General features: G+C 37.2%; 1 protein-coding gene across 24 annotated transcripts in view; it reads left to right on the top strand.

Annotated features, from left to right (window-relative positions):
* CELF2 (CUGBP Elav-like family member 2) overlaps nt 1–20,675 on the top strand; it is a 433,449-nt gene extending 412,774 nt beyond the window's left edge. For 7 of the 24 annotated variants that reach the window (XM_075857452.1, XM_075857453.1, XM_075857460.1 and 4 more), the window contains 3 exons: nt 6,627–6,806; nt 12,452–12,595; nt 16,393–20,675. In XM_075857452.1, coding sequence (XP_075713567.1) covers nt 6,627–6,806; nt 12,452–12,595; nt 16,393–16,520 — 452 coding nt within the window. In that variant the 3' untranslated portion in view covers nt 16,521–20,675. Of the gene's footprint in view, nt 1–6,608; nt 6,807–12,427; nt 12,596–16,392 lie in introns of all 24 variants that reach the window. The other 17 variants (XM_075857440.1, XM_075857437.1, XM_075857439.1 and 14 more) reach the window with 4 other exon arrangements.
* Nucleotides 20,676–27,945: the final 7,270 nt, after the last annotated feature.

Raw genomic sequence — 27,945 nt, 5'->3', positions numbered from 1 at the left:
TACAACTCCTCAGAAACACGAGTCACAGACTACATCACATGATCCGATGCAGAGCTGCCAACTGGCTGAGAGGGATCATGTGGTACACAATGTGACTCCACAGAGTTATTTCTGTCCGCCTGTTTGGTACCTTGGGGGTTATTTAGTGTATGCAGTTACACACACTAGTATCACTCTTTTACGGCATCACACTGGTGATCTAATATACAGAGATCTGACACAGTAACCGTATCTCTTTAATTAAAAACAAGAGCCAATAATGTACATGCACAGAGACCTGCTGGAATACTCATCAGAATGTATATGTGTGTACTCTCATTAAAGACAAACATCAATGGACAAGGTCCATTGATATGTATTTTTATTGCTTTAATGTCTTAGCAATAGCTCAGCTAGAAGACTAGTTTAAAGTTGGACTCCTAAGAAGCAATGGCATTGCATGCTTTTCAACTATAATGTGCACCAGCAGAACATTCTGCCAGCACAACTGTATTACATTATGAGCTGAAGTTTCTAACATTCACCTGTGAAATAATATTTCATTATTTACTAAAAGAGTAGTCCCCAACATGTTGCTCTTAAGCCGTTTCGTGAAACTACAAATCACAGCATGTCTGCCTGCGGGTGCTGGGAGTTGTAGTTCCACAACAGCTGGAAAACCACAGTTTGGAGACCAGTGGTGTAAAGCAAGCTAAGGACATTCCCTTGATACTTTTCTTTTTGATAGCAGATTTAGTGTGAACACAGCCTGGTGTAGTACAATAGCATGTAACACTAAGGCTACATTCACACGAACGTGGGCAACCTCGGACGTGAAAAGCTTACGTTTTTCACCTCCGAGGTGCACCTGTGCGGGATGTGTAATCACGGATCCCCCATAGACTAGAGCCTATGGAGAGATGCGTGAAACGCAAGAAAATAGGACATGTTCCTATTGAAACAACGGTCGGGAGAACGGCCCCATTGAAATACATGTGTCCGTGTGAAGTCTGTTGTTTTAACGGTCGTCACACGGACGACTTATACGCTCATCTGAATGAGTCCTATGAATATATACTAGCATAGTATTTGATGGTACATCAGTTTTAGTAAATATGCCACAATGGCCCACATTTACTAATTCTGTCTAATAGTAAGGGTATGTGCACACAACCTCTTTTCAGACGTAATGGAGGCGTTTTACGCCTCGAATTACGCCTGCAAAGACGGCTCCAATACGTCGGCAAACATCTTCTCATTGCTTGCAATGGGTCTTACGATGTTCTGTGCAGACGAGCTGTCATTTTCCACATCGCTGTCAAAATACGGCGCGTAAAATGACGGCTCGTCAAAAGAAGTGTAGGACACTTCTTGGGACATTTTTGGAGCTGTTTTCTAATAGACTCTATTGAAAACAGCTCCAAAAACTGGCGTAAAAAACTCAGCGAAAACGCCGCGAAATATGCGTGTTGCTCAAAAATCAGAAGCTGTTTTCCCTTGAAAACCGCTCCGTATTTTGAGACATTTTTGACTCTGCGTGTGAACATACCCTAAGACAGCATAAACTTAGACCACAAAGGCACAAAATGCACCAAATTTATCATAGTTGTGCATGCTGCAAGATAATTTTGGTGCATATTGCATGACCTGTTTTTTTTTTGCACATTTTTGACGCACATTGGCGCATTTTAAGTCACACTCCTTTTCAGCTAAGCCAGGACCCCTTTAAAAAGTATTTAGGGAGGTGTAAACATCAAAATTGCGTAAAAATTCAAATTTTGGCAAAATTTGGCGCATTTTTCAACCATTTCTAGACGTAGACACAGTAGTAAATCTGCCCCTATGCCTATCAAATCAGTATTTACTATAAGACTTGTGACTCTCTATGTGAAAAAGAAGAAAACAGAGAAGTAATTCAATATTTGTAAACTTTTGACGAGTTTATATATCCCTGTATGTGAGCACACTCTTCACTAAGCACTGGTTACATGCTTCCGGTGCCCTTATTTACATAGAGGCTGTGTAGTCTATTGGCCACTAATCCATAGATCAGACAGCCATTTAACCGAATGACCATTCTTACAAGCGCTCGTTCCCAATGATTGGCCCATATAAATGTTTATTTGTCGGCTGATCACATAGTTTATGCAGCCTAAAAAATCATTGTTGGCAGCACATCTCCCCATGTAAACAGGGGATGTTCTGCTGACTGATACAAACTAATGGGGACCGAACAATCGTACTAACGATCATTCATCCCCATACAGTATAGCATCGGCCCGTGTAAAAGGACCTGTTAACGAGTACTGATCGATTTGTTACATCATTGATCAGCGCTCATTATGGGCAGAAATCCGTTCTTATAAACCAGCCTTAAAGGGGTTTCCCGACTTCAATAAAGTGGCCAAGGTAAGAGGGATGCATAAAAAAAAAAAAAGAAGTATTACTCACCTGAAAAGATCCCTGGCGTTCCGGCGCCGCCACTCCGATCCTCTCTGCACCTGTTTATTGACATGGCTGCAGTGATGACGTGCCAGTATACCCACATGATCACTGCATCTAATCACTGGTCTCAGCGATCCTGTGCCACCTACCCAGTGATTGCCTGCAGCGACCATGTGTGTATACAAGCATGACATGTCAATAAACAGTGGCGCCGTGGACCTGAGCATCCTTCCTACTTTGGCTAGTTTTTTGAACAAGTCAGAAAACCCCTTTAAGAGCTCTGTCTGGTGATAATTAATGTTTACTTCATAGAGATTTATGTGTACATATCAGAATCCTACTGGATGAGATGTCTCATTGTGTCATGAAAAGCATTTGCATCATGGCATCATTTTGTCCAAGTAAAGATGCATATGATATATAATTTACATGTATTATAAAAATAATACAAATTGGACAGCGAGCATCTTATACATTAAAAGAACATTTATGCGGAACAATGGAAAAAGACAGAAGTTATGATGGCTTAAGGATCTGCGAGAAGTAACACATTTACGAATCATAATTGAACAATCACTTTGAAAGCAACATATTCATTAAATCATTTGTACACACACTGATTCTGATAAGTATTTATACAGCGAGTCTGCCATGAAAAGAGATTGCATGATTACGATAGTTCCATCTATCCACCAATTTAACAATGAAGCTCTTTTTGAAAAAAATATATAAATATGAATAAGATATTTTATATGCCACTCACATAAAGATAATCATAAGATTGCATCAAATCTGATTGTAAAGTTGGAAAAAAAAAGGATAGGTGTGTGTATGTCTTAACTAGAAGAATGCTCATGTAGAATTTCAAGATTTCTAAAATATTTGTGTATTATTAGACAGTTTAATACTTGATTACTATTTTTGAAAGCAAAGTTTTTTGTAGAGATAAATTATCAAATGTTAGTTTTTAGAAATAAAAAAATTATATAATTAGCAATTGATGAGATTATCTAAAAGCAGATGATCGATAGATAGATAGATAGATAGATAGATAGATAGATAGATAGATAGATAGATAGATAGATAGATAGATAGACAGATGCAAATGGTCATACAATTAATAGAGAAATGTAGATACTGATTAACAATTTATTTAGGGCATAACTTTACAAAAAAAATGTTTTTTTTTATCTTTAAAATTACTAAATTCTTTCAAAAACGTAATCAATTCTCAATGAATTTACCATAAAAGTCTAATTTAAAGGGGATTTCCAACCCCTAAACATTTCTAAAGACAAAAAATATTTAAATACAATTCTAATATGCTTACCTTTAAAATTTGGCATTATCCCTACGCTTCAGGGAACCCTGCCTCTTCTTGTGTTCATCACAGATCTATGACATCCTTTTTTACGCGACTGTGGCAGCCAGTTGGCTACTGCAGTCAGTTCAGTAAGGACCGCACATCATTGTAGTGATTAACAATTAATTGTGGGTAAGCATGACACCTCATCACTCTGCGTGGACAAAGGGAACATGTGGGTGACTACAGTCACCTGTGACGCAGAAATATAGACAAATTTGAGACATAAGTATATTAATCATTTTTAAGCCGGTAGAAATCAATACATTTTTTGGGATTGAAAACTTTAAAACTGGCTATACACAGTAAATTTATTGTCAAAACCTGCCAAACATTTTGGATTTCAACATGCCTGATACTTTGTTCCTTGGGGACATAATCTGCTCTTAGAGATGTCTGGCAGCAGTAGCATGTCTCCTTCTGCCCATTAAAATAAACATGCATGTTCAGTCGAGAGCAGCATGCATTTTTATAAAGGGGTTAAGGAAAGATAGCTGTCAGCTGAATGCTCAGCTACTTAATAATTTTTATGATGCAAAAAAGCCGTAAAAATAAATGACACAGAAAATTATAAAAAGATAAATAATATAACTAATACAAATTGCTGGGCATCAATGGTTATTTTTTCTATGACTTTTATAGTAAATTAATTGAACTGCATTGGATTTTTATTGTACAGGGTGGGCCATTTATATGGATACACCTAAATAAAATGGGAATGGTTGGTGATATTAACTTCCTGTTTGTGGCACATTAGTATATGGGAGGGGGGAAACTTTTCAAGCTGGGTGTTGACCATGGCGGCCATTTTGAAGTCGGCCATTTTGTATCCAACTTTAGTTTTTTCAATGGGAAGAGGGTCATGTGACCCATCAACCTTATCGAGAATTTCACAAGAAAAACAATGGTGTGCTTGGTTTTAACGTTACTTTATTCTTTCATGAGTTATTTACAAGTTTCTGACCACTTATAAAATGTGCTCAAAGTGCTGCCCATTGTGTTGGATTGTCAATGCAACCCTCTTCTCCCACTCTTCACACACTGATAGCAACACCGCAGAAGAAATGCCTCCCGATCTGACCCCCTTAGACTTTTATCTTTGGGGTCATCTGAAGGCAATTGTCTATGCTGTGAAGATACGAGCTGTGCAGAAACTGAAACTACGGATACTGGAAGCCTGTGCTAGCATTTCTTCTGTGGTGTTGCTATCAGTGTGTGAAGAGTGGGAGAAGAGGGTTGCATTGACAATCCAACACAATGGGCAGCACTTTGAACACATTTTCTAAGTGGTCAGAAACTTGTAAATAACTCATGAAAGAATAAAGTAACGTTAAAACCAAGCACACCATTGTTTTTCTTGTGAAATTCTCGATAAGTTTGATGTGTCACATAACCCTCTTCTCATTGAAAAAACTAAAGTTGGATACAAAATGGCCAACTTAAAAATGGCCGCCATGGTCAACACCCAGCTTGAAAAGTTTCCCCCCTCCCATATACTAATGTGCCACAAACAGGAAGTTAATATCATCAACCATTCCCATTTTATTTAGGTGTATCCATATAAATGGCCCACCCTGTATATGTCAATGTTGGTAAAAGTTGTGCAGCAAAGTAACAATCAAATGTATAGATTTTTACCACTCAGATGGTTGTTAGGAAAGTAGTCCAACAGTCTAACGGTGTTCTCGGAGGGTACACTTTCCCCCAGTCTCTATGCAAAAAGATAGTTCCAAGTCCTCCTTGTGTGCTCTCAGGTGTTATTCACCTTGTAGTTCCAATGAGGGATACAGAAGTCTCTCCATCCAGATTCTCCTAATCGGTCGCCAACCTATATCTTCAACTAGATAACAAGGGAACAAATAGGGCAACACCTTTTGGACCACTTCACTTCACGCTTTTTATTCGATACTTACAGGATAAATGAAGATAAAAAAACATATCATGATTAATATCATGCGGCACACCAAACCCTCTAGCCCAACCCTGGAAGCCGGAAGGGCGAAACCCAGGGTTGGGCTAGAGGGTTTGGTGTGCCGCATGATATTGATCGTGATATGTTTTTTTTGCGTTCATTTATCCTGTAAGTATGGAAAAAAAAGCGTGAAGTGAAGTGGTCCAAAAGGGGTTGCACTATTTGTTCCTTTGTTCTCTATTTGAAGATATAGGTTGGCGACCGATTAGGAGAATCTGGATGGAGAGACTTCTGTATCCCTCACTGGAACTACAAGGTGACTAAAACCTGAGAGCACACAAGGAGGACTTGGAACTATATTTTTGAATACAGACTGGGGGAAAGTGTACCGTCCGAGAATACCGTTAGACTGTTGGACTACTTTCCTAACGACCGACTGAGTGGTAAAAATCTATACATTTGTTTGCATTTATTTTGGCGTGTTGAGGATTTCACCCAACATTTTTACCTGCTCCGGTCAAGCATAATTATAATACTTAGTGAGTTAAGAGCCGAGGATTACTATACAGCCAAGTAACAAAAGAGTTTACCAAAAATAAAAGAATTAAATACATTTAGTACATTTTGTTTTTATCAGTCTTTGTCATAACTCAACTCCTCAATTAATGCATGACGTTTGTTCTAGAAAAATAAACATAAAATGGAGTAAAGTGTTACTGCCTAATTTCAGAAATGTGCATGTCTTGAGAAAGTACTCACCATTGTTTTACAGTGTTGTTCTAGTTCTTACTTGTGCTCATATTATTGCATGCAGTACTGTCATTTTTGGTGTAAAATGGTCAATATTTCTTAGAAAGCACTAATGAACAAGTGCAATTTTTTTTCTCTATTGTTGGGTTTTTTGTAAAGTTGCTCAAATGCTCTCAGGTATGGCTGCTCTGAATGGAGGACTTGGCGCAACAGGCTTGACGAATGGTACAGCTGGTACAATGGATGCCCTAACCCAGGCCTACTCAGGAATTCAGCAGTATGCCGCCGCGGCACTGCCAACACTTTATAGTCAGAGTTTGCTACAACAGCAGAGTGCTGCGGGCAGTCAGAAAGAAGGTAAGAGTATACTGAATTTAGCGTTCCAAGGGATCTTACCAAAAGTCTTTTGCTTAAAAGGATGCTGCATAGGGAGATATTTGATTGATGGCTTCCAAGATTACTGAATTTTCATAAAATTTATTTTCAATCCACACCTCCTGAGAAAAATGACTCTGTCATATTTATGAGTCCATGTTGTGTAATAAGAAGTTATGGCGCACTTGGAGACAGCACAGTCCATTCTATGTAATGGTTGATACTTGAAAATGACATTACCTATGCCCAATATGCTTTCCCAGGCTTTAGTCTAGGCCTGAATACTGCAATTTTTCAAAATCTAATGTGTGAAAACTAAACACATTAAACAAGATCACATTGTGGGACTGGGGAGCTCATTTTGTGCTGTCATCCCTTGTGAGGTCACTTGATATAAAAGTTTCCTGTGATGTTTGCACTATACTTGTCATTTTTAAATTAGTGATATGACAACCATTAACACATTAGCATCTATAGGATTTAAAAAATCCTGCGTCTTCCTTTTTCCAAATCCACATTTTACAGGACTGACATTTATACTGGCAACAAAACTACATGGTTTTCCTTATTATACAATGTAAAACATTAATTTACTTATGGATATTTAAGAAGATGTGAATAACTGATAGCTTATCTTTCGGATTCAAATGTATTCCCTTGTTTTGCCTTTAAACCTATTGGTTAAGGCCTTATTCACACGGACGTGTCCGTTTTGCGCGCGCAAAGAAACGCTGCGTTTTGCGTGCGCAAAAGGTCCGTGTGTCATCAGCATATGGTGGGTGGCTGCGTGATTTTCACGCAGCCGGCATCATTATGACACTCTGGTTTGATGTTTACAAACAGACAAGCACGTGGTGCTTTTCTGTTTTCATTCATTTATTTGACTACTGTAGCGCGCATCACGCGCAGCACCCGGAAGTGCTGCCGTGCGCCGTGCGCGATTTGCACGCACCCATTGACTTCAATGGGTGCGTGCTGCGTGAAACACGGCCAAATATAGGACATGTCGTGAGTTTTACGCAGCGCACATACGCTGTGTGAAATTCACTGACAGTCTGAACGGCCCCATTCATTAACATAGGTCCGTGCGACGTGCGTGAAAATCACGCCCATAGCACGGACGTATAACACGTTCGTGTGAATAAGGCCTTATTGTCACATTGTTACAATTTGCGATTTGTAAATCCCATTAAACATATTTTCACTGCAATTCGAAATAATATTGAAATAATTACACCTTTAAAAATGAAGCTGAAATATATTTGGGGATGTATGGACCTGTGCGCTTGTTTGCAAAACATGTCCATACAGCATTGTCTTTGGATGAGCTACTTAATAAGTAAGTAAACATGTCCGAAATTTTGACCAGTGAGGGTCTGAGCACTGAGACCCCCACGATCGATAAAACAAAGCAGCAGAAGCGCTTGGGTGAGCGCTGAGTCGCTTCGTTTCTCATCGGCTTTTCTCGGAAAACCGAGCAATTGGTGCACGGGCTCTATAGAAAGTCTATGAGTCCATTACCAGTTACATTGGCTTTCCAAGAAAAGACGATCAGAAACGAAGCGGATCAGCCCTCACCCAAGCGCTTCTGTCCCTTCATTTTAGCGATCGGTGGGGGTCTCAGTGCTCAGACCCCCACTGATCAAAACTTCTTACATGTCACTATGACATTTTAGAAGTTTAGTTACCCTTTACATTAAAGTCTATGTAGGCACCACATATACTACTACTTGTATAAACAAACACACAGGTCCATACATCCATGGTCCCAGATATATCTTAGCTTTGGATCGAAACACATCTGTGTAAACTTTACCTTTTAAGCACTTTTAGTGTAGAATCAAATAAGAAATATTTATCCATCATGGGGAACCTTGTAAATTGCAAATGTCCATCAGTACATTGGACTTATTATCAAGACATATATGTGTTCAGATAATGATGCTTGTCAGAAAATGCGGATGAAAAATCTGTGATGATAAGACAGTCATGCCTATTGATTTGGATTAATAAAGATAAATTTTAGTCTTTACATGTCATCCTTATAAGAAAAAAAACTAAAACTCTTTAGCTTAAAAGGGAAACTGTCATGCATTTTATGCCTCCTATGCCTGCTACAACTGTGATATAGGTGCCGGTGAGATAGTATGTAGTGTCCTGTAATCCCACCGTTTGCCTTGAGCAGGGTGATTCAATGCAAACAAGGCGGGATTAGATCCGAGATACCAGAATGGGAACAGTGAAAGCAGTCAACAAATCTCAGAATATAGTGGGGTAAAATATGTTAGGACTGGCGTTTCAAATGGAAGTCTTAAAGTAATCTACGTAGGTGGGATATGCGCCAAATTTATTAAGAGATAAAACTCATAATTCAATTTGGCTGTCCATGCTACAGAAATGTACAGCACAATTTATGTCAGTTACTGGCATAAATTATGGGAAATTTGTCGGTCCATGGAAGGCCCCTCCACATCCCACTAAACCCCTCCCCTATTATTATCACCTATGGAAAGTGATAATAGAAGTAAAAAGACACAAATTTTAGCACAAAACTGGCGTAAAGTTTTTCATATATTCCCCCTTAGTTAAATATATTCCACTTAACTTTTCTTGAATTGCATTAGGTTATACAATTCAATACAATCTTGCATCACCCAGTGGCCACCCAACAATATTCTTCAGACCCTAGCATAATTGCTGTGTGTAAATGCCTCATTATACAGTACACATGGTTTGTCATTCATAAACATCGTACAGGGCCAGATATTTGCATAGTGGGAAGCGGACACGTCACAGGAAGCAAGTTATTGACTAGATATGTTATGGAAAAGCTGAATACAATGATCACAGAGTGCTCTGGTCTGATGTGACAGCAACTCAGCTTTTTTAAAGAGAACCGTTCACCTGCCCATACATGTGCAGCTGAGTGCAGCATGTATAGGCAGTGTGGGGGGTCCCAGGACTCGGACCCTGACCCGTCAGTTATTGAAGGCCTATCTTGAGGATAGGCCATACGTTTTTATTGGCTAGAAAACCCCTTTAAAGCTATGTTACACATGTTTTTTTAGTTGCTTTGTATATTGTGCAGAGACTTGGTCGAAACAACGACACATTGTAAGTGTTAAAGAGAACCTTTCACCTCCCCATACATGTACAGCTAAGTGCAGCATGCAATAGGCAGGGCTGCAAAAACAAGGGGGCACTTTACATTTTTTCCCTACCCTCCTCCTTTATTTAGATATCGGTGCCATTATATTTGGCGCCTGATATTTAAATATCCCCCTGAACATTCAGTGGGGCGTGTAATAGCAAGGGGGCGTGTAACATGGCTGTGACACTGTCCAATCAGCTACGGGCAGTGCCACAGCAAGAGCTGGAGAGAGGAGAGCGTGTGTGCGCACACGCTCTCACTCACTCTTCAGCTCTCGGCAGACAAGAACGACAAGACTGTGCGATGCAAGAGATCCCACAGTCTTGTACTTGTTTGAGTAAGAGTGAGTGAGAGTGTGCGCGCGCACAGCTCCGAGCTGCACGTGCATGCGCACACTCTCTCCAGCTCTTGCTGTGGCACTGTCCATAGCTGATTGGACAGTGTCACATCGATGTTACATGCCCCCTTGCCATTACACGCCCCATTGACAGGGGGTTATTTAAATATCGGGCGCCAAATATTACGGCACCGATATCTGAATAACGGAGGAGGGTAGGAAAAAACTTTAAAGTGCCCCAGGGTTTGTGCAGTCCTGCCTATTGCATGCTGCACTCAGCTGCACATGTATGGGGAGGTGAAAGGTTCTCTTTAACACTTACAATGTGCCGTTGTTTCGACCAAGTCTCTGCACAATATACAGAGCAATTGAAAAACCTGTGTAACATAGCTTTAAAGGGGTTTTCCAGCCAATCAAAATTGATGGCCTATCCTCAGGATAGGCCATCAATAGCTAATGGGTCGGAGTATGAGTTTCAGGTTCCCCTGCCAATCTGCTGTTTTGAAGGGGTCGCAGTGCTCGTACAAGTGCTGCTTCCCCTTCATTTCTTCTTGCTCACTGTGAATCATTGACACGCATATGGCAGCGATTCACAGATATTGCATTCTTGTCTCACATTTATGTGAATGGGTGAAAAGGCTGCAATACCTGTGAATCGCCGCTAAATGCGTGTCGACGAATGAAAGTGAACAAAAGAAATGAAGGGGAAGCAGCAATCGTACAAGCACTGCGGCCCCTTCAAAACAGCTGATCAGTAGGGTCCCAGGACTCGGACCCCGATCTATCAGCTATTGATGGCCTATCCTGAGGATAGGCCATCAATTTTTATTAGCTGGAAAACCCCTTTAAACGCTTAACTTTGCATTAGTTACTATTGTGTGTGATGTCATTAGCATTTCCTATTCCTATACTGTATTTATACACTACTCTACCCATTCCGATCAGTCTATCCTAGTGGGAACTGCTAAATGAGTCCATTGCAGGTTGTTGTTGAATGTTACAGTGACATTTCAAAAGAGTTGTCTGCTTTGTATAATCCTTTTTTCTTAAAATTAACCCCAACAATAAGACGATCCCAAGTTGTCCCGCTACTGGGACCCCAGGCGATCAGCTGTAATCTATGGGAGGGGGATCAAGCATCAAGTGTGTCCCCTCCATTAAATCAGAATTACCTAATAAGTTATTTGAAAATTGATTTCCTTCCCCTTAGTCATGTGTACATTTATGGAGTATACCACTGTATTGTTTGGTTAAAGAGGACCTGTCACCTCTTCTGACATGTCCTGTCTGTTTTAGTGAATAGTTATATTCCCCATGACATACAAATTCTGGAACATATTTTCTAAGACCTCTGCATCGTGCTGCTCCTCTGTTATTCCTCCTAGACATGTATGAATAAATTGACAACTGGGTGTTACAGGTTAGGGTTATGTACCTATACATTCTGACATTGTCCTGACAGAATTAATAGGGACACACCCCTTTGACCCTTTGGCAAGGGGAATGGTAACATCCAGTTGCCAATCTATTTATACATTTCTAGGAGTAATAACAGAGGAGCAGCACAATACAGAGTTCTATGAAAGATACTTCAGATTTGCTATTTCATGAATACAAGTATTTACTAAAAGAGGAGAGGTGACAGATCCTATTTAACTGTGTAATTCATACAAACTTCTTTATGGAAACAACAGTTATCTACCTATATATTTGAACAAGGGCAAATGCAAGTGCAACCACCAACAATTCCCCTTGAATATTGTACTTGATTCAGTCAATAAGAACAGTTGTCCTATTGGATATGTGGTGTACAATACATGCAGATTAATATCTATATATAAAAAGCGGAGATTACTTCTCAAAATTGTTGGTGATAACTCTAAGATTCTTTTTCTATAAAGATCATATCTATTCTTTCCCTATTGCTAGTGTCTAATACAATATAGTGGAATCATATAGAGAATAATATTTGCTATGTTAACCATACATGGCATACATAAAACATAATTTCAATGATTTTCTATGTATTTTAGAAATATATATGGCTAAATATTATTTTACATATAATCATTTTAAAGCATGTCTGGAAAGAATTTCTAACTATAGTGAAGTCAGGCCTCCTTTTTTCTTCCTCTCAAGGTCCTGAAGGAGCAAATCTCTTCATTTATCATCTACCCCAAGAATTTGGTGACCAGGACATCTTGCAGATGTTTATGCCTTTTGGAAATGTAATCTCTGCTAAAGTCTTCATCGACAAACAGACCAATCTAAGCAAGTGCTTCGGTATGTAGTCATAAAGATATATAATGTTGGATTATTCCGAATTATCAGGTTTTTTTAAAAGACATCATGGCTGAAATGGAAATAATAAAATGTTAGTGTTTACAGCTGATATTTAAGTAAACGGGTTTAAGCGGGGTATAAAAGTTTTAACTATACTGCCAATACAACTTTGAGCTGGTTAACCGAGTCATATTTGACAGTCTTGTTGCTAGGGACACACTAGAGATTTTGTGTTGTCAGGCAAAATATCAGAGTTAGGGCACGTTCAGACGTGGCGGAATTTTTCCGCTGCAAATGTTGGTGCAGATTCGGGCCAATTACGCAACGAATCTGCACCAACATTTGCATATTTGACAGGTAATTCAGACATTGCAGATATCACAGCGGACTTGCCACAGATTTCAGTTTTTGCATTGCAAAGGCTCAAATCCGCAGTGAAATTCCGCTTCTTCTCCGCAATGTAATGAGCATGCTGTGGAAGGAAAATTCTGCACCGCAGCCTGATTTCCGCACAGTTATTTTCTGCAACGTCTGAACTAACTTTCCTAAAAATGTATAGAAACAAATGTAAAAAACGGCCGCTGCAGAATTCCACTGCGGACTGCCCACAGCGGAATACAACAGCAATTCCGCCACGTCTGAATGTGCCCTAAGTTTACTAAGAAGACAGAAGAACTACTGAACTGAGGGCAAAGAAGGGGCAATTAGACTGGGCAGAACATAAACCAGATCTTTCTCTATCCCTTAACAAGTTTTAAACATACATAGAAAATCTGAAATAGGGTATGGAACCGTCTCTTTTCTTCCAGAAAATAGTTTAGAACATGGCATATGTTATAGGGGTTCTACTGCATAGTTGGCAGGGCTACTTAAAAGTACCACCAGAGAAATCTAGAGTAGTCAGAAATGTATATGTGAATAGCTTTGGTAGGGAGAACACAATGTGGTTGCGACTCTGTTCTTATTTCCCTTTACGTCAGGGGATCTGGTATTTTGACTGCAAGAATAGTGTAGCCTGCAGTGCTCTTCTTGATAACCAAAATATCAGAACCCCATAAAACACCATGATAAGTCTGCAGAATCTGTTAGAGACATTTTAATGTGTTTAAAAGCAGACACGTCATAGCTGCCATAGTTGCATTTAGAAAAAGAAGTTGTGACGCTGTGAGCAAAACCTTGCCATAAGGCTATATTCCCATTGCGTTTGTTATGTTCTTTGAACGTATATGACAAACACATCCATACGGCACGAGTGGGTGAACATTTATCAAAAGAGTCTTGGCATACCTTATTTTATATTATATACAATATACTACACTGTATATGTTTTTTTTTAAATGGGAGTTTGTGGGCAACGTATTCAACTGTATGACATACAGTTGCAGCCATGACTGCTATATGTTTGAGCGCATAAGATTTTGCCACTGTTCACACCACACAAAGAATATATGAAGTGTGAATAGAGCCTAACTTACTTATTGTCTAGGTGGTTAATTCCATGGAAACTTACCTTACAAACTATTTTATACATCATTTTTATTATTCTTTTATATGATTGATAAGACAAAGTAGTACCAGAGTAAACAGGGAAAATTAAGTGGGAAAACTGGTGAATTGATGGTATATATCCTGAACGTACGGAGTAAAATTTCAGCTGCAATGTGTCTTGGCCCTATTGGGTTTCACATTTATGTACTTCCTAAGCACACTAGTACCTACAACAAATTTAGTGTAAGGTGGACATAGTTACTTTAATTTAAACTCATGTTCAGAGGTGAAAGGCTATTTAAATAAATGAGCATTTCTCCAACTTTGACGTATATTTCCACATGCTATAAATGTGCTCAGATTAAATGCATCACCTAAAGTATACAGCTCTCCAGCAGGCTGCTTACCTGTCATTGAAGCGTTTAGGACAATATATTAGTTATAGTTTTATAATTTTGTACTGTTTAAAATGAGCGATGCACAGACTCAATAGTTCACAGAGGAAAATGAATACGAGCTGACAAGTCGACATAGTGAGTAAATGAAACTAATTACTTTCAGTGCAGGCGAATGTGGTTCATATACTCTCAGCATGTCACTTCAAGAATACCTAATCGTACTGCTTTGTACTGAAGGCAGGCACACCACTTATGGGTAGCTTTATCCCTATCGCCACTGCTGTCTCCCTGGTCATACGCTTCATTGTGACACTGTGCTTTTGTCTTGTGCCCTTAGACTTGGCAATCATTTCACAAAGCCTTGACTCAAGCTCTTGTAAGGTTCTACTTAACTCCTTGAGCAAACAGTAATTTTCTTTTTCCAGAACATCTTGTTCAAATTCTGCACTTTTTCACTATTTTAATGAAGAAAAAAAAAGATTTCAATGACAAATGATCCACAATTATAAATATTAGAAAAAGCCATAGTAATAACTTTTAGACGCTTTTAGAAACATCAGTATGTTTTTTTATTTCTTTTTATTTGCACTATGGAATAATAGTGGTCATTCTGTAGGTCAGGTGAATGACACCTATATAATACTAATAAACAAACACATTTCTCAAAAGTGGGCATCCCCTTTCAATATGTTTAAACTATTAATACAATGGATTTGTTTTCTTAATGTGATGAATCTGTACCAGAGTTTTATGTGTATTATATGCTACAGTAGATAGATGTTAATAAAACGTTTCAGAATTATTGCAACGATATTGAATTTATAATGAATAGTTTGTTTTGACAATTTCGAATAGCATCTCCATCTGTTTCCATAACTCCCATTCAATTTTATGGGAATTACAAAACAGCCGAGCACAGCAAGCCTGGCTGTTTATGTCGTTTCTGACCATCTCTCCATTGATTTTTCACCTGGATTCGGTAGCCAGCTGCTGCCTCACCAGGCAGGATCGTGGACCCCCTTTCTGGAGACAGGTGTGGGTCCCAGAAGTGACATCTATTGGACATTTATGGCATATACACAGTATATGCCATAAATGTCTAAGATGGGAATACCCCTTTAAATATCTCCCCGTACAGTATATTGCCTGATTCTTTGTCTAATCATTGTATAAGGTTGGAAAGTTAAACTATACATAACCAGCTTTACCTACAGAGGTTGTAATGCCCTGTTCCATTATACAACAATTTCCACACATTTATAAGACAAATGGGCAGTGCAAGGAATAGCTGACATTTGGAAGAAAAAATGCTGGATTTGAGGACCTATGAAAGTCCCTGCTGTGGGAATCGACAATACATATATATCTTCATTTTTAAGTAACTATTTTAGATGAAGGAGTAACAGTAGTACCAGTATCATAATACTTAAGACTTACTTTCAACACATTCTCTTATGTATCTAGCTTTTTCATCCTAATGCCAAACCAACTCCTTTTGCTGAAGGTATTCAATATTCACAGCATGCCCCAACATTTTCGTTCAGTACTCTGTACTATGTTCTAAGCAGCAATACTGAATCAGCACAGATGGTTTATTTTATGAAATGCAGAGTTAAAGGTTCTTTAAAGCCAAACAGCCAATTCTCTGCTTAGTGAACAAGAAAGGGAGACATTTTACCAACTGGTATTGCTGCATACTTATTGCTTTATGACTATTAGAGGGAGATTTTCTGAAGTGTGAAGTTAGAGATTATTGGACTACTGTGTATTTCTATTTTCTGTGTGTTTGTATTAAGTATACCCATAGTCTACATTTACCGTATATGTGCATAGTCTTTTCCATTATGAGAATGTTAAATCAATATATGTTGCAGTACCATAATTTCATGATGTCCTTCCTGTCCTTTGCAGGCTTTGTTAGCTATGACAATCCTGTTTCTGCACAAGCTGCTATTCAGGCTATGAACGGCTTTCAGATCGGCATGAAACGTTTGAAAGTTCAGCTGAAACGCTCAAAAAATGACAGCAAACCGTACTGATCTTAACACCAGAAGCTTTCTGCTCTTATTTTAGCTTTCTTAGGGTAAGTCCCATGAGCCAGCCTATTCTCCACTGGGGGCTGAGGAGGAAAACATTGCCAACACTCACCAAGAGAGACAATTATTTTTACATTAAACGCTTCCATTCCCTTCTACCCTGAGCCCCTGCTCTTGCCATTTACTCTGGCTATATTTTCTTACCCAGAATCCAGCAAGTTGTTTAACAATGTTCTGTTCCAGTTTCCATTTCCCTATATTTTTTTTGTATGACATCTTCAGATTTACAATAGCAGCAAAACAATGTGCAATTAAACTCTGCAACCATTGGTGCCATCAAACGAGAAAAACAAAAATACTGAACACATACTTAAGGTTCGTGGACCTGGTTGTATAATAGTGACACCAGCAGTTAAGAGGCTAGTGTGGTGGCCTATTATGAAAATAGTTGCCAATCTACGCATATTTTTTATTTCTTATTTATTTGTTTGTTTACATAATTAGAAACACACTCACACAGGCAAAAACAAAGTCCTTCCAGTGCGTCAGATTGTTTTAGACAGTTTTGTTTACAAAAAGATTTTAATTTGATCTTCTCAAAAAAATATTAAGGGCCAGACATTGCTGGTCTATATGTTCTTATGATAATGAATTTAGTTTGTGTGTTCGTTATATTATGTATGTTGTTATTTATTATTATTATTATTATTATTATTATTATTATTATTATTATTATAATCATTATTATGTTATGACAAGATGTGTGTTAAAAAACAAAAAATCTTGGAGAACTGTTTCTAAAGCTACAGGGTTTCAACATAACTAAAGTGAGTGAATATACTTGATGTTTCTTGAGAGATAAATTTAATAATAAAGGAAGCCACAGGCCTGTAAATTTTATTTGTAAAAAAACATTTCTATTTTTATACAAAAATTTTTACTGCCTCAGAAATAATGGGAGTTATTTATTGTTAACTTATTGGATACATAAAGAGAAGTTCTCAATGCTAGATAGATACCTTTTGAAATAGACTCTAGAGTAACAAAATATTTAAAAATAATACTGTTTTATTTTTAGTTGAAACACCCATTATGCACAAATCACTCTCTTCCTTTTCTGTGTTTTGTTTGGTTATTTTTGTTTTCATCGCGTAGTGAAAGATTTGTCCTGTGACTTATCTGTTTGTGGCATTTGTTCAAAATGGCCGCCTTCCCCCTTCTGTAAGCCTATCTGTCCTCCCCAAAGCAATCCATCTGCACTAACTCTAGATGGTTTCTTTTGGGCTGTTCATTGTGCTTTGTGTTAAAATATACTTTATATATTTATAAATAAATGTCAGCTATGGAATGCATATAGATTCTAATGACTAAAAAAAAATTGCATTACATTTTATTCTTACACTGATTAACCTATTCAGTGCTGGAGAGGAAAGAACTGCATTACCTTCCAATGCGCTACTGATAACACCAACACTGATGGGCTTAAAAAGTGATTTTTGTTTCTGCTGCATAGATTCTGTGTAACTTTATACTCTTCCTTGTTTTTTTTCCCTAGAACATCTCCATGCCTGTTAGTTCACCGTTTGCCTAGCATGTCCCTGTGGCGTCTGTAAAAAAAAAAAAAAAAGTTTCATCGTCCCGTCATTGTTTCTGATGTCTTTCTGACCTCACATCATATTTGATCCTCCAACTGACTTAGTTTGACTTCTGAAATTTGCATGTGATCTCATCTAGCTATGAATACTGGAAAAAAACAAAAAAGTCAATGTGAAAAGCGTTGCAGCGTTAACGCAAGACTGAAATTTACTATAAGATAAATTACAGAGAAAAAAAACACACACAAAACCTGTGGCAAAAAAAGTTTTCTCATTTTTTTTCTCTTTTTGTTTCATAACATAAACAGACTTGAAAGTATTACACAGGGATTAGCATTCTGTCTGGTCACTGTTTCCTTAAGCAATATGTGTCCAGGAATGCAGAATGTTGGTTTCTAAATGAAGCAGACAACTTCCAAAACAGTTTGAGAAAAACTGTCTGATTTTAAGTCTCTAGAGCTCAGTAATAGTTTTTACATTTTTCAGGCAGTGTAAAGTTTTTTGATAAGGCCATTTTAGGTGGCTCACTTTCTCATTAAATTATATATATAAAACCACTTTTTTGTAGATTAGTATAAGAAAATATTTACCCTGTTTTGGGGCAAATGCTACCTAGTTCTGTCACCTTTTGCTGAACTGACTCACAGTTAGACAATCCATGGTTTAATGCACATGAAATTACCTATATTTTATACTGTTTCAATGTACAGAAAAGAAGGTAAATGTATACGGTGTCACGTTGGTGCTTCTGTGAATTTAGTTGTGGCTTCATTAAGTCTTAAAAGTCTTCAGTGTTCTATGTTTAATAAGTTTTAAAAGAAAAAAAATTGGTTTACTTGAACAAAAATAATTTTCAGAAATAAAGTCTGTTTGCTATAATTTCATGTGAAACAAAAAAAATCTATTCCAGAAAAATAAGTTTTGTGTTGGCTTGTAAAGCATCGATGTTCTTATTTTCTATTGTGGGGAAACTTAGATGTGTTTGTGTTCAGCAAAATGTGACCTGTTTTTTTTTTCTTCGAAAGAAAAAAAATCAGCGAAAATAACAGTGCCAAATTCCAAAGGTACTTCCTGCCTAAAGCTTCAGTGTATTTCGTGTACGAAGTAATTTGATAACATGGGTATTTTATTATGTGTTTTGTATAAATCCCTTCTATTTAAAAAAGAGAGGTTACAAAGTTTGTTAACTTGCTATCCTGTGGTCTTGTTGCCTGAAATTGTTATTGTTTGTTATATCTCTTTGATGTTTTTGGTAAAACATTGTATACAGTAAGTGCCCATGTTTCACTTTTTTAACCACTTTGCACATCAATCCTGTGAAAGCAAACCTCACAACTGTACTTTTTTCATAGTCTGTGGAAGTCTTCATGGTGAAGAGAGTTGAACTGCTATTCCCTTAAGCATATTGTCCTAAAGAATCAGGGTATATAAAGCACACATAAGCACATACATGGTTTATAGAGCACGTGCACATGGTCTATGTAGAACCCCCAAGTCATCCATATTTCTAATACGACAGTATGAACAAGGTAAAGGAAACCTATTATCGGAGCGCAGTTAGACAGCACAAGATGTCAAAAGTGCCATACATGTTATCAATTTCTCGTCTTCATCCTCTGTATGTCAGCAAAATTTATTGGACCTTGTAATTAATGTTTTCACTTTTTCTAGCTGGCATTATGTCTAATGGCACAAATGTAGGGCTTGGCCTCTTTGTACTGCCATTATTCCCTAAATGACTATACTGTAATAGCATTTGATTAATAATACAGTGCCTCATTTCTAATCCTCAGCAAATGCTATTGATCGACAGTAGTCCTATACCCCCTATGTACAGTGAAATTTGTTAAATTGGTATTAATTTATATATATTGGTCCTCGCCAGTGTTTACTTCTCTACTCCTGGGTCCTACCAGAATTACTTGAGGGCTATTTTTGTATGAGAAATGCACAAAGATTATGACTAAATTATATCTAGATGCCATTGTATAAATATATGTATAGAGATATATATATTATAAAACACATATTTTTGTTATGTAGATTTATGCAGATTTGGATGCATCTCAAAATATATTACAAGTACAATTACTAGTCTAACGTGACTTCTGATGTTATTACGATGTGCTGCTTATAAAGCTTTGGTTTAAAATACTTGGGATTAAAATGGTTGGGGAAACTATTCACAATGCAAAACATCCTTCCCATCCCCCAATTTACGGTTGTTCAGTATAGAAAGCTGATTGTCTTAAAAGCAGAAAATTGAAAGAATTGAAACGTTCCTATTCTATCCAATTACTCGGTAAGTTGACTTAGGCGTTCTACTGTATATAGAAGAACATATTCAGCACTGATGCAGTTAAACACAAAGTTCACACTGAAGGGACATTGCTTAAAGGACTAATACATTCTACTTTCTTTTCACCTTAAGACTCTAGTTTTTTGGCTTGTGTAATTCTGAAGTCATTTTAACTGTTCTGTTTTTATTATCTCAAGTGCTAAATACAAATAAGAAAAAACTTGTAGTTTCATAACATTTTAGAACTACATTTTACAAATGAAATGTATTTGTGTTTATTTTTGTGCTGTGAGAATTGTCGTTTGTAGATTAAATAAGAATTCATTTGTTTCGAATTACAACTAGTTTTTGAGTATCGTCTGAGAAAAGCCAAAGTTACTGCAATTTTAGTGGAAACTGTAAGATCATTTAAGTATTGTTTATGTTTTATTGATGCATTTTGGTTCTGTTGTGTGATGGAATTTGAGCCAAAAAGAAAAACAAAAAAAAACAGGCTTTCCTATTTCTACTAACTGATTGTACTTATGCATTTTGTACCAGTGCAACATTTTATACTGGAGATTAAAAAAACAAAAGGAAAAGTTGTGGCTTACTCTTGAAGGCCCTACCATGAGCGATTTTGAGTTTGATTTCTGACTGGTTAAAATAATGATGGTTTTTGCTTTCAACATTTAAAAAAAAACAAAACAAAAAAAAGAACTTTGGCTTGCGTTTTTTCCTTTGCTTATACTAACGATAACATTATGTCTAAATGGACAGCGGTAAGTTACACTTTTTATTATGTGTTGTGCAGTTACACACTAAGGTAATTAGCGCTAGACGTACACAGTCACTTTTAGTGGATAAATGTATTAGTAATAACTAAAAGAAAAAAATCAAAACAAAAATAGGGGTTTGCTTTTTGCCGTTTAGAACAAAGTTTTTCTGACTCTTCCGTCTTCATTGTGAACATTACTGTGTAGTTAAAACAGTCAAACTTATTTTTGTAATGTATGTTATTGTGTGATGCAGTTTTTTGCTTCTGTCTCCAATATTAAACCATTTTCCTAATACTCGTCTCTTTGTGTGTTGTGTTTGTTGGTGCTCATCATGTGGTAAAACATTGATACACTTCACTGTTTAACGTCTGTTTTTTTTCTTCTTTTGTTTCCTTTTCTATGTTGTGTATAAAAGCTACAGTCAATGCCATTTGAGAGAAAGCCCATTGCAGACAAAAAGGAGGGTGCTAGCATTGGAATACCCCTGCTTTTTGTTCCTTACATAACCCATTGCAATAGGGTTAACATTACATGTAAAATGATGTTTCTAATGTAGTTCTTGCTTCTAAGGTTAAAAGAACAAACAAAAAAACAACTACGATGTAACTTTGAATATACATAAAGGCCATTCAAGTTATGGGTTGCAAAAAGACAACTGTATTGCTAAATCCTTTCCATAAATCACAGGGGCAGAAAATCTCTGTCCATTGTTCCTGGAATTATCGAAAACGTAAAACACATCTGGCTGATAAAATGTTAACTGAATGTGGCTACCAACTGGTTGACTCTCATAAGTCATTAGGATGACCTTGTTGGCCAGCTAGACAAAGTTTATAACTGTCACAGTGGAAGTATACAAAAACATTTTCTAATATCTATTAATGATTTGTATCCCTATAAGGCATTACATATAGAAAATTTACATTTAACATGTAAGGAGTTTCAATGCAGTTTTATTAGGAAATCATCATGGAAATGTCTTAACAAATAGAACCAAACACATATCTGCCAAATTATAATTTGGCACCCTATTTATCTCTCTGAATAAAAGGAACTTATATTTTCCTGTTGGATTTTAATATTTTATAAATACATTAAAAACTATTGCTAAACTGTACCTTACAGACCTCAGCATTGATAGAGATAGTAAAGTACCCTATCATATCAGTACTTGCCTTGTGTGTTACATTTCAATATCAAGATGAATAATCCTTTCTGGGAAGAATAGCACAATAAAAACGGTTTTAATAAGCATAAGCTAAGGCAATATCCAAAATGAAAAATGTGAGTAACTATAAATATATTGCATTACTTAACTTGAACTGATCCTGAGTTACAACCTATAATATAGTTCAAATCTGCATTTACAATTGCAAGCAAGTTATTCACACTATTATGTAGACTATATCTGATTATAAACTGTAAAATGGTATACAATCGCCCAACAAGCTACCAGGTTTTCTTGGGTATCTCCTCTTGGATGAAAATTAGATTGGCCGTGTTTGATTTCCATGGCTATTCCTATTGTATCCAACCCCAGATAAGCAGAGGCAGAAGTGTTTGACAGTTTCCCCTCCTCTTCGCTAATAGGGATTATCATGCACATTCAGTACAATTAATCATGCTTGTTGATGGAGTGATTGGGGTGGGAATTACCAGCCAAAACAACTTTTATCTCACAATTATCTATAGCACACATTAACAATAACTACATTTCATAAGGAGTTTAAAATTAATATATTCATATCTATGGAAAAATCTAATTTTGTCAGATATAAGCTCATTGAATAGTTGTATTATAGGCCAATAAGTAATACCAAGAAGAATGAGAATTTGCAATAGGAACAGTTCAAATATTTATTTAAGCATTGTTTGATTTCTGTTTGTTGTTCATTTTTTCTAGTTGTTTGTTTGTTCATTTTTACTAAAACGTAGTAAATGTTATAATATGTGTAGACCAAATGTTCATTAGATTAATTCAGACTATAAATATAAAATTATACACATGATTGTTAATAAACCAGACGGCAATGGTATGGGTGTCAGAAGTAAGACTATATTAAAAGGGTTCTTAAGGACGATATAAACTTTGTTATATACTGTGTAGTAATACCTATCCCATGGGGTAGATCTTTGGACCACATCTACAGGTGCTCCTATATATACAGCTTGCCCACTAATGAGGAACGGGTTTATAGAATCCTATGTATTAAACTCTTCTTCCTTGGACATTCTCCATGTAACAAACAGTACAGTATGCTACATGTAGACAGGAGCTCCAAGATCTGCTCTCGGAAACTAGTTTGCTAGACATAATATATCAAACACTATATTTTGTGCTACTTTCTCAAAGAGCCCCTATAAATGACATATTTATATTAGATTAAGGGAAGTTTTTATTGCTGACCTTATTTTTCTAGAGAAAAAACGCCTACCTAGAATACGCTGCATTTATAAAAAGAGCCACTAACCACAAAAATGTTACAAAATTGCCACAAACCAAAACACTGTGTATGTAGGCTTTCTCATATTTTACTATAGACTTTAAAGTAAAATCTGTCCACAGTGTTTTCCGTAAAAATAAAAAAGTACAAAAAAACCCCACTGAAACCGCATTAAAGGTTCCAAAGACAGTAATGACAATTTTAATTTGGGTCAGAAAAAAGAGGTATGGTCTTCCAGTCTCACTGAGTTCGACAGCCCACCTGTTTGCTATAGAGCAATGGCAGCTACAACCTGACATTACTCTATAGCATAAGTTATATTCACCAACAAGCATTGACTGTGTTGGAAAATAGAGTACACACTATACTACTTTCAGACACGTACATTACGGCTTTACAGTATTTCCGTCTTGATAGGCATAACCTATCGACTCTCTAGTAAATATCATTCTTTATGGTGGAAGTAGATAAAGCTAGGCTATACTATGTCTGAATTTTATATGTTGTAATTATAGATCCACATTTTTGCATTTCTCAGGAAACAAGAACTGTATTTGACACAATAAAAAAAACCACCAAGAATAGAAGAATAGAACATTTTAATTTCATGTTAATTGTTCAGGTCCTGTGGGTCTTCATATTTCAAAATTACTCTGTTCACACTTGTGTTCATTTTCTTCCATTAAGATTCAGCTGCTCTTTGCTAATAACCCACAGAGAGTGAGTAAACCCAACAAGTGACCTGCTTTATTGTTGGCTTCAGAATGGGTTGGTTGTTCACTGCTGGGCCTCATGGACCCTCTTGTGTCTGGGCTCTATTATCTAGGCCCACTAGAGGATCCTTTGGTGCTCTAATAGGAAAGTACAACTCTGATCAAATAGTAGGTAAAAAACAAAATCTGTTTGCTCACTATTAAGATGCTACTCAACAGGCCAGTTTACATATCATATAGAAGAATAAAATCAATTGTAACATACAGAGAATAGTAAAGCAGTCTTTGCTGTACACCTAAATAATGCATAAAAAAAATATGGCTAATGCAACAGTAAAATACAGATTGTTTTAAGTTCTACCAAGTCTCCTTGGGCTTTGTCTCGCCGCAGGTGACAATTCTGCCTTCAGCTCAATACCTGAGTAATCTGACAGACTGGTTGCTAGGGTCATACTGCCTGGCAACCTAATAGAAAAGATTATGATTGTTTGGCAGTGTATTCTTAGCAACCACAGTGTAAGACATAACTTGGCTGATCAGCTCAAATCTGGATTGGCGCTGTGCTGACAAATGAGAAAGAGAAAAACAGCTTGGCATCACTCAAACCATGTGAAACCCCCATCTCAGGTTGTGGTATTAAGAATTTTCTAATATCAATATAATACCATGGTGTGAAAGAGTACTAAAAATAAACATGGGACACTTAAAGAAATCTTAAACCTAAAGCATAAAGCTTATAAAAGTGCAGGTCCAGGAACATGTGGCTATCAGATATCAGGCTAATATTGCACCTGTGTATAAATGTATCCAGAAGTTCTCAGAACTGGAAATATGTAAAATAAATTAATGACCATGGGGCAGATATTTAACTGGAGTTCATGTTGCTAATACCATTAAGGAAAACTACAGTCAACCCTTTCCTCATCTGAAGACGTTTATCGGGTACAATAGAATGTATTGAACTACACAAAAAATAGAAACAAGAGATAGAGTACGAGAGGATTTGACCCCAGTCTGACGAGTATTATTGGAACCCTCATCAGGCAAGGGGTATACGTAAAAATATGTTTAAGAACACTTTTTCCCATCATTCACCTGGTAGGAAATATTATACCTGTGCATTGTCCAGTGTGTGTTTTTCTTGGACAGTAGTAAAATAACACTAATGACCAAGAAAAATTTTACACATTATAAGTATTCCTACAGAGCAGATTTAATAATTAACATTCCATGTATAGTCACAGTCAGGTTGGAACAACATAAAGTTGCACTCTTATTGACTGCAGTGCCATATTCTCTTACAGACGGAGAAGTCAATTCATAGAATTAGAACAATAAAACATTGTAGATAAAATAGCACCAAAGCCACTTGTAGGAATGTAAAAATATAAATAGATATAAGAATACCACTAATGGAAATGTCAGTTTTTGTAGGTAGGGGAATCATTACTTTGTTTTCAAATCACATTTTTGTGTCACTGAAAAGTCATGTACGGCCTGTCCCTAAGGAAATATGTGAAAATGGAAATGTTAAATCGGTATCTAACATAATACAAAGGTTTGAAACATTCATTGGAAACCCTGAAAAATACAGTTAACTTTTACACAAATATCTCCAAACTATAATAATGGTTCTTGTGAGGGTTTGTTTTTTTTCTCTCAAAAACTCAATACTGTATACAGTAATGCGTAACTGACTTGAAGGTTCATTCATTCGTTCCATTCGAAGGCTCGTGTAGAAGATTCAGGTTCACCAGGTACAGTGGATAATAACCTCATGACTGTTGTCAAATGGTGCTTGACACGGAATACTGAAATAAGTAATGCTCTGGACTTGCAGAGTTGAATCAGCCTATAAGAAAACACTCATACATAACAGAAACCTATAAAAAAAAACGCTTCACGGGACATAGTAAATATGGCAATAACTTTGTTCATAACACTGAGTAATGCATTCTGGAGCGTGCAGAATTGCCAAATAGAAGACCCTTACAACAGACTATGACAATATTTTCTCAGGCAATGAATGGTATTACAGTAAATATTACAATTACACTGCGTTTTCCATTGTACTATAAAGAACCTCCATTCCAAGGTTTAGCATTAAAAAAAAGCGCCACAGAAGCTGGCAGTAACTTCATATTTACTAATAGCCATTCTAGTACATAGCACACAGGGCCTTATTATTTATAAATGTAACAGAAAATTGAATACTACTAGACATGTAATAAGTGAGTGTTGTGTTTTTCACCTCAATTTTAATTTATTGGGATTGTTGTGAAGTGAACCCTTGGGAATTACCTGGATTTCTGCAATGATTACTAATAAAATGAGATCTGATTATTTTGTAAGTCACAATTATAGACAAACACAATCTAATGAAACTAATAACACACAAACAGTTGTACTGTTCATTTCTGTTATTGAGCACTTTGAGTAAACATGCACAGTGAAGGGAGAAAAAGTAAGTGAACCCTGGAATTTAATAACCTGTAGATCCCCTTTAGTAGCAATCTGCTCCACAAATCGTTTCCTATAGCAAAAGAAGATTTGCAGAAGTTGAGGGGGAATTTTGGACCATACCTCCAAGTAAATGTGTTTCAGTTGATCAATATTCCTGCACAGCCCACCTCAGGCATGCCACAGCATCTCAATAGGGTTAATGTCAGGACACTGATTTGGCCGTTCCAAAACACCACGTCACGGTGCGGGGTGTGGACCCACTGGGCCGGACCGCGTAGCAGGATGGCAGATGGCCAAACAGGTATGGTACAGAGTCTATAGTCCAGAAAGGTTACCTGAGGCAATGTAGACAGTAGCAATGCAGGCTCGGCTGGGACTAGCTGGCATGTAGATGTCAGGCGTGGAGTAGCAGAACAGGCGTGGAAATGCAGCACAGCACGAAAACATCTCAGCACGGCAGTAGACCAGGATAGTACTGGATATCACGGGATACAGGTACGGGGAACACTGGGAAGCTGGAAGACACTTAGGAGACCATTTGCAAGACAAACTTTGGGAAACAACAACACTCAGGCGAGGATCAGAAAGGCAGTGGCCTTCTTATAGTCCATGAAATCATGTGAGTGGATGATTTTCATGCGCACGCGCTGGCCCTTTAAGAGCGGGCACGAGCGCGCGTGCACCCTACGGGAGACAGTCTCGATACCCGAAAGTGAGTGCTGGCGCCTCACAGGGGGACGACGCAGCACAGCAGCAGGATGTCCATGGCCGTGGTCATCGAGGGGTAAGTTAGAACGACGGACCGCGGCCATAGACGTTACACACAAATCTTCTTCAACCATTCTTTAGCTGATTTTCTTGTGCCTTTTGGGTCATTGTCATTGATGCATCACCCAACATGATTACGGCGATACCAAATTTCTATGTTTTTTATGTTTTACCACTTTTATAAATAAAAAACTATTTGTTAAAAAATAAAATTGTTGTGTGTTACCAAATTCTTAGAGACATAACTTTATATTGTTATAGTTCTGACTTTTACGGACACAGCGATAACAGTTATGTTAACTTTTATTTTTTCTAACATTACTTTAGGGAAAAAATGGGGAAAGGGAGTTTTTTTTTACCTTTTAATACTTTTTTATTTTTTTCTCAC

The sequence above is a fragment of the Rhinoderma darwinii genome, chromosome 3 (assembly GCF_050947455.1).
Source record: "Rhinoderma darwinii isolate aRhiDar2 chromosome 3, aRhiDar2.hap1, whole genome shotgun sequence".
NCBI lineage: Eukaryota > Metazoa > Chordata > Amphibia > Anura > Rhinodermatidae > Rhinoderma > Rhinoderma darwinii.
Note: the sequence above shows the minus strand (reverse complement) of the source record. Positions and strands in the feature narration are given on the sequence as shown.